Below are 12,980 nucleotides of genomic sequence, written 5' to 3' on the forward strand. Positions count from 1 at the left end.
AATTATTTCCAGCTTTCGATAATCAAATACAACCGTTAGTTTCATGACTTCATAGATTTTATATTACCATCGAAACCTGTACTCAATTTATGGTAAATATTCCAGTCTTTGACATTTCTTTTTTTCAAGTATATATATAAATAAACAATAATTAAATAAACCTCTTATAGCAAGTACTATTTAAATTTTAATAAATGCAAAAAAAAACAAGTTGTAAATTCAGATGTTCATTTCATGAACATTTTGCTTCCTCTTTACGATCAGCAAAAAAATTTGCTTCCTCATTTAAAAAATCACAAAATTTTATAGCCAAAATGTGAATTTTTGATTTTTAACTTTCATTAATTCTTTAAATTTACCTCAAATATATACTTTATATATATCGATCGATTCGTCTTGACGTAAGGAATACGATTTTATTATATATAACCTTAAATTTTTCTATTTAAAAATTTTTTCGATTAAAAAAAAATTTTTTGAAAAAAGACGATAAATTTTTTTTTTTTGGGTATTTTTCAAAATCCTTTGGTCAGATTTGAGATATTAATATGATAAATGAGCCTACCAAATTTTATCTAAATCCATTAAAACCTGTTAAAGTTATCTTCTAAACAAAAAAGGGATCCACACACACACACACACATACATACATCCGGACAATTGATCAGGATCTCATATAACATGTTTCTATAAAGAAAAAAATTTGTTTCCACCACTTTGAAAAGTTTTATAAACGAAAGGACTACAAAGTTTCCTCCACGAGGAAGCAAAAATATATCCCCCTAGCGCAGATTGTAAAAAATTTATATTTTATGTGATATTCGAAAAAATATTTATTAATAAGAGGATTAAAATAATATTAATTTATTAAAATATCGAAAAATAATTATAAATGTTGATTAAAACTATACTGATATATTAAAAATTAAATTAAAAATAAAACTTCCGTTAGAATTAAGACAATATATTATTTATTTGGAAAAGTTTAAGTTACATACCTATATATGTATTTAATAAAATTGCCGAAGGAATAAATAATTTTTTATATAAATAGACATTTTTTTTATATTGTTGAAAATTTTATACGAATTTAGAAGGAATAATCGTATTCTCTGTGTGGAAAAAAAAATTTAGTCACGTCAACAGAACATTAGCAACGATCGAAGTAACAACAAAGCGCGTATCGAAAAAAAAAATGAGAAGGGCTAATCGACTCCCCAGTGTGGAATAAAAACGAAATATATATATATAGATTCTTAAAAGCGTGTTACCATTTTTTATGCACACGGCTGCAAAATATGGTCTACTAACATTTTCCGATAACGCACATCCCCCGCGCCCTTTGACACGCGATTCCATCTTAGATCTCCTTTTGGCATTCGGAGTGTGTACACTTCAAGGGGGGGAGCTATACACTGTCACATATATAGCCTAGTGTCTAAAAAGTATAAAAATAGAAATATCACATTTCACTCCCTTTTCTCCTGAATATTTTTTTTTTTTTTTTTTTTTTGAGCAATTGGGCCCAGGTCATATAATACAAGGGGTGCGGCCCATGAAACTTCATTTTCGAGGGTTGACGCCCCTGAACACGCAACTTTTTGTTTTTTATGACACAAATGCAAATTCTGGGCAATAAATTCAATTTTTTTTACGATTTTTCTTTATTAAAAAAGAATTTTTTGAAATATCACATCTTTCAAGAAATTTTTATTCTTTAAAAAAAAATTAACCTTAGAAAGATTAGGATAAACCATTTTTGATTACTAATCAATTTGATTTACTAATCAATTTACATGTTGTCAAATACTCGAGTGCGTATAATACCGTTGCAGAATTTTCGGAAGGTAAATGAATTTAAGGGTCGGATTATTAGCCATAAAATGGCGAATTTAGGGGAAAGTAGGATAGACTAGTTTTATGGCTAATAAAACTCTCGTAAAAAGCTACTCTCACTTTCTTTTTTGCTTTCGTAAATAAGAGCGTGACAATGCGATTTTTCTTTTATATATAAATAAGCATTTTTATTCACTCGAAAGTTTAGTCAAAAAAAAACAAAAAAACCAAAATTCACCAACAAAAATGACTTTGCTCTCGTTGTTAGATAAACGAAATTGATTACGTCGTTAAATAAACTTTATGTGTTGCAAACTTTTGTACCATAGAATTCTTTATAACAATGTGAAAAAAACATCCCTTGGCCTGTAAATTCTGCAATTTCAGTAAATTTTTACTATATCTTTAAAAAACAAAAAATATTACCAGAGAAGAATTTATACTATACCTATAGTAAACGAGAGGACTATTTATTAAATGACCATTGCATTAGTTCAAACATAGACTGAATTTAAAATAATTATAGGCAACATCATGAAAAATTGGAAACTATTTTCTAAATTTAAATTTGTTAGAATTCGTTTACTAATTCAAATTAGTAGAAATTTTCACTAATTTTTTTATTAAAATATTACACACAGAAAACAAATACTGAAACCTTTAACATCTTAAAATCAAAATGCCTGGAAACGAGCGCAATTTTTATCTTTAGTCAAAAGTGAACTGAAAGTAAATATTATTTTTTAGTGTGTACTATTTGATTTAGTAACATTTTTTAAAATTAAAGTTACAGTGAAAAATAACTAAAAATTAATAGAAATTTTTCTTAAATTAAATTAGTGAATGAATTCTTATTAATTCAAATTTACACTGAAAAAAAGTTTATTTAATTCAAATAATCGGTTACTTGACTATTTTATCAAATAAATATTTACTTGAATCAAATAATTTTTTTTTTGAATTAAATAAAATGTATTTGAACCAATAATTATTATTAATTAGAAATAATATATAACTGTTTATAACATATAATTATTTATATTATAATAATTATTATATCAATAATTATTATATTGGTCCAAATATAGTTTATTTAATTCAAATAAAAATTATTTGGTTCACGGAAAAAAATGAATTGCTTACAGATGCTAACGGATGTTTACTATCAGATCCATGAAAATTAGTAACCACAGCTAAATTTTTTGCTATAACAACAAAAAAGTTTGCTATGATAAACAATATCAGTCTTAATTTTTAAAAATCTACTGTCACATCAAACTTTTTTGACCCCACAGTAAATTTGTTCACTGTCCCTATATATTAGCTAACGTATAATTTTATGTGACAGCAAATAATTCGCTGCCAATGCAAATTTTTTCTATGCGTGTTCAAGTAAATATATAATTGAAATATTGCAGGTTTTTTGTGTTCTATTGTGCTTTAAAAAAAAAGTATTATAAACGACAAATTTTTAGATATCGATCTGATAGCAGTTTAAAGATTAAATAAAAAGAAGAAGAAAAAAATGTATGTGAATTTCTCAAACATTTCCGTTGAATAATTAAACATTATTGTCGAAATCAACATTTTCCAGCAGTAAACAGTCAATTGCACCCTGCAGAGGTATAGTATAATATATTCCCCAGCAATTGCGTGTATGACATGAGTAAATATTTGAGGAAAATTACTTGAGTAAACATTCAAGTTCGTATGAAGGACTAGAGAAATGAATTGATTGGTGTATGGTGCATTTGATATTGGATGAGTCAGTGATGGGTAACCATAAACAGCATTTTTCACATGAAATCGTTGATGAATATATATATATTCACTCTATTATAAATATATGCTTTACTATATATATAGTCAGTTATTGATGAACTTACTGACCCATACGTTTGCCAAAAACGAGGGTGAATTACAAAACCTTTGAAGGTATGAGGGGGTGGGGTATGTATTCGGAAAAACCGTGGTAATATAATTCTCCCCCAACCCATACTTTATATGGTTCCACATATCTTTTCTCTCTTTTTAACGTTCCCGTGCGATCTGAACGTGTCTTGAATGAAGACTTTTCTGGGGTAAAGTATATTTTGCCTGGAAACACTTGCATCGCGCGTATATATATATACTTTTTCTTTTATAATACACATATACTACATAGAGATCGAATTTCCAAGCTCGCGAGCGTCCAGTGACCCCGCGGGTAAAGGAGGAAAAAAAAATGTGTAGAGTGTGAGAGCACGTGTGTCTCGACACTTTACTACACTTGAGTGCGCTTTACTCTAGAAATACAGAAAAGTTCAAGAAATAACCTGGAGAGTCACTTCTCGGCGTGGAACAACTTCTCTTTATTATTATTATTATTTTTTTTCTATCTTGGCACAACGTTATATATATATATGTTTGATGCGCGCTAAAAATAGATAATTATATGTATGTGACGAGCCAGGCTACGGATGAGTTAAAAATATATAATTCTGATGCGTCGAAATAAATAATATTATTGATTTTGCATTTATAAATTTTATTATAGATTAATTTTAATTAATTCAATGGAAATAATTTTTATTTATATAATTGATGATAAGTAAAAAAATTTTCCTTTTATAATTATTATTGTTACAATTGTAGAAACATTTATTATTTATATTTACAATGTTTGTATTATTTAATATTTTATTTTAAATTTTATTGTCATTGGAAGTAATTAATTATTTATAGAATAGATTATTTAGAAAGTTTTTTTTCTATCAATTTATTTACATGAATATAAATTATTAGATAATGAATGATGAATCTAATGAATATCTTTTTTTTTTTTTGTTACAGGTGAGTCTGCTCAATTGTTTAGTAACAACAATCAGCGTAAATGTAAGTAAACTTCAAACTATTACAAGACTATCATGTTGAAAAAAAAATATATTTAAAATTGTTCATCTCAAAAAAAACAATTAAACGCTTTAATTAAATTCATAATGAATTTTAGTTACTTTTTTCCAAAATTTTGGAGAAGAAAAAAAATTTAATAAATTTCAATATTTCAAGAATTTAAAATAAAAATATTAAATATATTTTGTGTGATAAAATATTATAAAAATAAAGTTTTATTCATTGTTCTAAATTCAAAATTGATAAATATTCTATAACGACTGTTTTAAATATTTTTTTCTTTACTGTGATACGAAAAAATGATATTTATAATTATTTTATTTAACGATTAATAATAATAATTGTTTTTTACAAATAAGTAAATAAAAATTTTGTGAAATAAAAAATTGTAAAGTCTTGTAATATTGAAATATAATTTAGAAATTAAAGTAAATAATTAATATTAATAATGTCTTAAATTGTAACAATAATGAATGTAAAAAAAAAAGTAAAATTGGAATTTCATACTCCCTCTTTTGCTGAGTAGGTTAACGACAAGTTGCAGAGAGTAGGTCGATGTAAGAAATTTCCAAAGAAGAGCTTTAACACACACTGCGCGGGCAGTGCGAAAATTTACGACTCCAAGTCGAGAGTGAGATTCGCCCTAAAAGTCGTATATATTTATATCTACCGGCGGGATCAACTTCTTTACTCGTCTATATAGCAAAGATTCATTTCCTTTCCGATTTCACGTTAAATCGTTTGCAATCGCATGAAAGATCCAATGTGTATTGCATTTTTCAAAGAACTTGAAATTCGGCCACGTTTTTCAATTTCACCAAAAGACCACGTTTTTCCAACTCGCTTTTATATATATATATATATATATATATATGAATCTCTAATGAATGAAAATCTTTCAAATTGTGAATGTTCGTGCTGTGAATACACAGAAGATATTTATATATAATTTCACTTGCATTTTATTTTTCTCAATCTGAATAAATTAAAAATAATTTATTGTTAGTAAAATTTTGGATGACTTTTTATTTCAGTAATTAGTAAAAAATAACTAATTTTTTTTTATAGTATTGTCGAGAAAAATTTTACAGTAATTTTAAAATTGATTTTAGATGATTTTGAGGTGTAATTTTAATTTAATGATAATAATGAACAAAAAACATTAAATCAAAGTTTTTTTTCAACAATTTTATTTTATCAACTTTTTCCTAAAATTTGTTATTTAAAGAAAAATTTATATTTTAAAGTATTTAAACTAATATAAAATATTTATAATTGAAATTTTAATAACTTTCTCTCTTGTTTGAATTTATATTAATTCATTATTTATTTATCAAAGACAGTCCTTAAAAAAACACTTTCTTGCTAGAAAAAATTATTTATTATAGAAGAAATTAATTAATTATATTAATAATAATAATATTAATAATTAGTAGCTAAAATTTTGTGGAGAACTCAAAAATATCACTTGATTATAATGTTAATCAATATTATTAATCTACTCTCTAAATGTTAATCAGTAAAAAATAACTGATTCGAAAGCAAAAAGACAATCACTGTTTCAAATATTATTTATACTAACTATTTAGTTAAAAATAACTAATTATTAGTTAAATTAATTTTTAGGTTATGTAAAAATAACTGAAATTTTAGTGAAACTTCTGTTAATTAATATACAATGTCTGAAATTTAACTATTTTTTCAGATATTTTTTGATTGATAATTAGTTATATTATTATATTATATGGTATACTTTATACTTTTTCTTTTATAATACACATATTCAAATTACTAAACATTTTTACTAATTCAGATTTAGAGAGTAATTCTTTTCATAATTATTAATTTTTTATTTATTTCTTTTAATAATTAATTTATTTGAATAATTAATTTTAGTATACTAAAGTCTATAATTTTCAAATTCGGATAAATGTTCTTTTTTTATAAAAAGTTTTTCTAGGATTCATGTAGAAATTTTATAGAATTATTCATAGTTGAATTTTCTCTATTACATAATAAATAAGAAAATCAATTTTTTAAAAACAGAAACGTGTATAGTTTTTCCTGAAAAAAGTGATATATAATTCGATTTTAATTAAATTTACGATCATTATTTACAAAATGCATTATTTTTTTTCATATGGTGTATAGTATCGTACGAAATTTCTAATACATTCTCACTAGGGGGAAAAAAAATGCACAAGCGCTTAGTTTTTTTTCCACTCTTTAAACAAATAATAATAATGAAGGAAAATTATACCTATTTCCGACATTTTAATGGGGAGGAAATTGCGAGATAAGTAAACGTACCTACCTCAAGCAGCAATAAGTTAGTGTATGTGTGTGTATATATATATATATGAAGGGAATCTCTCTCATGAACGACATATATAGCAGCTGACAACGAATGAGGCTCGTATACCTTCCTTGTAAATCGAAAATGCAGAGGAGAGGTTCGGTGAAACAGTGGAAAGCTGGTATATATAAAGGGGGTGAGAAATGACAAGACCAAGAGGGTATATAACGGGGATATTAGTTCGGGGTCGAAAAATATGACAGGCTTGCGTGTGGAGGTAAAGAATGTTTTTGGGGCTCGATTCTGACCGAGTCTCTCTCTTTTCCTCCCTCATTTCAGGAATAAAACCCCATGATACCTTCGTCCAAGTGCAGTTGTTACGTGTATATATTGTATGAGAATGTGTACCGAGTAGAGAAGGAACGCGTGCGCACGGACCCCAAGAGGTGAATGCCCTTTTCTAGGCACCCCATACTCTCTCTCTCTCTCTCTCTCTCTCTCTCTCTCTCTCTCTCTCCTTGCGCACCCTCGTCCTTGCCTGGCGTCCCGCATATCCACCCTGCCTAGCTCAGCCTGCTGCTACTGCATCCTTCCTCTTTTTCCTATTTTCCCTCCTGGCGATACACTCATCCTCTTATTTAATGTCACTACGGAGAATATATATAGAAATCCTGTCAGATGCGGCCACGTGGAATATAGGTGCGAGTGCGTTAAGCTCCCGAGAATATCGTGACCCATACTGTCTTTTGCGAATGAACGCGTGCCCAAAAAGATCAGGTATGATAAAAGCCCCTTCAGAGAATAATATATGTGACAAAAAGAAAAAAAATTTTTTTATTTACCGCACACGAGTGTCATAAATTTGTCGATACATTTTTGTTTGGCATTTAGTCGATCGTGATTTTCTCCGCTACATTTATTTGACAATGAGAAATCATCGTATAAATTATAGATTAATAAATTAGTCAATTTTTCTTTATTTTGGGGAGGGGTAGGGGTGATTTAAAACGGAAACTTTTGGAAAATTCATGTTCAAAAGAATGCAACAAAACTTATTTGAAAAATAACTAATATATATTGGTCATTTTTTTCAATAATTTCAATCACTATATTATTATAATTTTCAATTGAAGGTAACAAATATTTGTTTACAATTTGAATTATTTTTTAAATTATTATTAATTAAAATGTTATATTGATTATTAGTTTTCTATACTATTTAATTAGTCCTTTTTTAAAACTAAAAATTAGTCAAAACGGCGATTCATTCATTTAGTAAACAAAACCGGTGCCTGTTGAATTAATCAAAAAATTAGTAATTTAGATTTAGAGCGAATGAACAATTTCAATTAACTTGAATTAGTGACTAACTTTTTGCTAAATTTCACTAATGAATTGATGAATGTAATTTTTTTTTTCTACCAATTCATAAATTTTAACTTTAAATAAATTTTAACTATAAGTAAATTCGCGTAATTTTAATAAGTAATTATAAATTTTTTATTAAGAGTGTTTAACGATCTCTGAAATTTTTTGGCAAAGAGAGACCTTTAATTATCACCCTATAAAAACGGCACTGAACGTGAAAATGATAAAAATTGAATTTAAAATACTTTTTTCTCTAAACACGAACACTTTTTACAAAATCGGCCAATGTACCAAGAATCCTTATCTTATAAATTTCCAAAATCCGAATGATTATGCGAATTTATACAAAACACGATTGAAAAAGGAAAAGTAGGAAAGTAATATAATGACAGCTCCGATTTCGTGCTCCCTACATGCTTCTGCCACCTGACGACGACTAAACGTAATGAACCTCCTACCGACTGTCATTATATTATTTTCCTATTTCGAATTTTGCAATCGCGTTTTTAAATAAATTCGCACAATCTTTTGGATTATAAAAATTTATAAAATAATGATCTTTGGTACGTTGGCCGATTTTATAAAAAGTGTCCATGTTTTGAGAGAAAAATATTTTAAAATCAATGTTTATCATTTTCACGTTCAGTGTTATTTTTATAGGACGATAATTAAATGTCTCTCTTTGCCAAAGAATTGTCAAAAACACACATAGAAAAAAGAAGCAAGTCACCAATTATTCAAATTAATTTATTTTAACAAATTCCAATATTCAGAGTGTGAATTTTTGATGTAATTGAACTTCGTTACACACCGAAATTGACAAAAGTTAATTTTCAGCACAGTAATAAACGTCAGTCGATGTCAGTACATATAATGCAGTTGTGAAAAGAAATTCCGAACAGTTTTCAAATCAAAGCCCTTAATGAAGAATTTGAAATCGATTTCAAACAGGAAATTTGGGTAGACGAGACTCTCTCTCACTCCCTCTCTCTGGGTGATAGGGATGAGATAGGTCGTTGCGGGTCAAATTATCTACCGATCATTATCGGACCATTTTGTATGTGGATAGCTATACTGCTAGTTCATTTAGGATAGCGCTGTATATATATGTATACAAGTTCCAAGGTTCCGTTTACACGGCATTAAGTGAGAAAAGCGGAACTTCGCTTTACCTTCAGGAAATCGCGCGAGGCCACTCGTCAACGTCGTCGACGATCTCGGGACGATTAATGGATCCCGGGAAAAGCATCTGCGCTGATGTTGGTATATACCCGGGTATAGGTGGAAATAAATTGTTCCTTACTTGAGTTTCGCTACGTGTTTCGCTCAACAATTCGCTCGATCGTCTTTTCACGATATATAAATTAGTAAATGGTGTGGCGTATATATATATAAGAAAAACGCTCGGAAAAACATACCTTTCTCGCAATAAATGAAGTTTTCTTTTTCTTCCCCTTCAAAATGCAATAAATTAGAAACTAATCCTATAAAAGTTTGCAATTTTATTAAAAAATTTTATTCTGATAAAAACAAATATAAAAATGAGTTATTTAAATTTCCAAATTGGCTAATAATTTAAAATACTATTTGAAAGAAATTTTTGAAGCCATATTTGAACAAATTCTCACTAATATAATTCAGTTTCAGAGAGTAGAAAATAATTTCCAAAATGATAAAGTAATTTATTTTAATTTCTTAATTTTACGAATTTTAAAACCCCTCATTTTATAATTTTAGAGATACATATTACTATAATTATAGATTTATTCTAAATTAACTTGCAATATAAGAGGGTTCTAAAATTGAATCTATTCATCGCCGCGCAGTATCGTTATTGATTTTGAAAAAACTTTTTATATTTTCCCCTTTCGAAGGCGAATATATACAGCAGACTTATATAAATTTATATACCTCTTCAAGCCCAAAAGTTATATTTAATTAGATCCACTGACACGGTGTTATACTTGATTTTTATGCTTTTCATGCTTATTAAACAAAAATGTTTCACGTGTTTGGAATCACCCTTCTCGGTATATATATATATTATATGAAGCAGTGTGTTTCCTTTTCATAAACCATAAGGAAGAAGGGGGCCTTCGTGCCAGAAGGGTAAGAAAATGTTACCCGGTGCACTTTTCCGGTGCTGTGTAGGAAAAATGAGGGGTGAAAAAAAAATCTCGATGAATTATTATAATATATATTATGGATATAGGCGTCACATTTAGTTATTTTTATACGGAACTATATTAAAAAAAAAAAGTGTTGACTTTATAAAATTTTCCGCAATGAATGAAGAGAAAAAAAAATAATTTTCTTTTTTAAAAAATATTTATTTTTATTATTATATAATTATTTAAATTCTAATTTTCTCTATTAATATGTATATTTTTCCACATTTCCTAGAAAAATGTAATTTTCCTGTGGGTGCGTAAAAAAAACACGCTTAAAAAAACATTGAACCGTTTTCCGTCACGAAATATCATTTTGCTTCTACTATTTTTCGATATTGTTGCTAGGCAACATAACTATACAAATATAGACAAATAGTAAGTTTACTTTACTAGGAAAAGTGGAGAGTAGGAAAAATGTGATGGGACAATATGTAGAGTGTGAGTGTGTGTCAAAACATGATTGAGCCAAATGGGTCGAGGGCAAAATGTGCGACTGTTATAGTATTAGTGAAATAAAACAAACAAACATATATAGCAGGAGTAGACAAAAATAAAAAAAGAAACTATATTTATATTTTTTTATTCTAATCTATTGTAGTTTTGTATATAAAAAGTCTGAAAAAAGGTTAATTCATGTTGTAATACAAATATGGTAAATTTGATATCAACTTAGAAAAAATAAAAATTTCATTTTGAAAATACAAAATTCAGATTTTGTAAGAAATTTACATATATCCTCATCAAATTCTAGAATAGAAATATTCTGCTTTTTCTGAAGGAAGTATATGTAGAAAAAAAACCCCTTTCCGGTTTTCAGTGTGCGCAAAGCCATAGTAAATTCCTCTTTAAAGAGAAAGGTTATTACTACACGTTCTTTCTAATTTTCTCTCGCGTGCATAGAAGGAAAGAGGGTAACCCCAAAATTAAACATGGCGACCGCAATTATATGGTTTTTTTTACCTCCCCCTTGTAAAAAATTAATTTTCACGTATTTTTACGAGTTGGAGTTTTTTTTTTCATTTTGGACCCAAGAAGTGGTTCTTTTTTTTTTTGCCACAAAATAATTGCACTCGCTGAGAGTGAACCTGAATGTTTACACACGCCCAGTACCGTGTATGTGACATATGACTGCAAAGATATATATATAGAAACTGAACTTGATGATATACCGTCGCACACTCACTCAAAACCCAAGCGGAAAATCGCCTTTGGTGGGTCTCGAGTCTAGACTCTCGAGACACTAGGCAGAATTTATCCTCGACGAAGGTGGAGGACAGGAAGAGCACCGCCAAGCTACCTGTAATATTGATCCAAAACCTACCTTTTCCCTTCCATGGTGTTGTGGGGTGATGTTCCGCATAACTGTCGCTTGGGTGTTGAAATGAAAACATCGCCGTTCCTTCCATGTCTTCTTTGGTCCCGTCCACTTCAATTCCCTTGGGAGATTTTCTCTTTTTCCAACAACTGCATCCATCAATATATATGTATGATCTTTGAAAAATGGGACCTGAAAATATATTTCATCTCGAATCGATTATAAAAAAAGAAAAACAAAAATCGAACAAATTCAAATTTTTTTGTTAATTTAAAAATTACTTTGAGAAAATGTTTCGTTAAATGTAAAATTAATCAAAAACGATTATTTTGAATATTAAATGAAGAAATTCCAAGTCATTTTTTTTAAGCAGCTCATATAATTTTTTATATTTTTATATAATAATTTAAAAACGGAAAATTTAAAGTGAAACAGACGATATAAAATCAGTTCTGTAATAAAAAGAATATTACTTTTGCTATTATTATATGTGGCGAGCGAATGTCAGATCGCAGTGCCACCAACTTACAAGACATCTCTGTTCAGAATCGTTTATCGATTGGTAATTTAGAAATCTAGTTCAAAATTTTATTGTCTTTGAATGAAATTATTACATCGAGATTAGATCCTTTTCTTGGACTTAATTAAACGTTATCACCTCAATATATATATTTTCCAATAACTATATATATAAATTTATTATATCCTTAAATTAAAAAAATTTTTGAAACGAAAAATTCCTCATTATTTTTATATTTGTGAAGTACATGCTATTTATATAATTGTTTTAAATTTCTTTTTTATTTTTGGCATGAAAATCTTCACTTTATGAGACTCAAGAAGACATGTAAATGTCTCTAAAGTTCTCATCTTTTTTTTTCTTTCTCTCTTTCTGTCGTCTTTTTTTTGTGAAAAAGAGTTTTTCAATGGTACAGTGCAGCAATTTCAAGTTGGAAGCTGAAAGAGGAGTCTTAAGAGTTACTCTAGTTCTGAAGGATTCTCAAGTATTTGTGAACATGCAAGATAATCTGAAACAGTTTGAAATCCCTAGGAAAACGTGACCTACATTCGTCTTCAGTTGAGTTTGTAATAGACGATATAC

At 28.0% G+C, this 12,980-nt stretch overlaps 1 protein-coding gene across 4 annotated transcripts in view; it reads left to right on the forward strand.

The window, feature by feature from the left end:
• LOC127279367 (cytoplasmic polyadenylation element-binding protein 2) overlaps positions 1-12,980 on the forward strand; it is a 367,840-nt gene that overhangs the window by 308,992 nt on the left and 45,868 nt on the right. For 2 of the 4 annotated variants that reach the window (XM_051301677.1, XM_051301678.1), the window contains one exon: positions 4,669-4,710. The exons of the other annotated variants lie outside the window; for them this stretch is intronic. In XM_051301677.1, coding sequence (XP_051157634.1) covers positions 4,669-4,710 — 42 coding nt within the window. The remainder of the gene's footprint in view (positions 1-4,668; positions 4,711-12,980) is intronic. 4 annotated transcript variants of the gene reach the window in all.

Source organism: Leptopilina boulardi, unplaced genomic scaffold (assembly GCF_019393585.1).
Source record: "Leptopilina boulardi isolate dan_hultmark-lab unplaced genomic scaffold, ZJU_Lbou_2.1 LbouV2_216, whole genome shotgun sequence".
NCBI lineage: Eukaryota > Metazoa > Arthropoda > Insecta > Hymenoptera > Figitidae > Leptopilina > Leptopilina boulardi.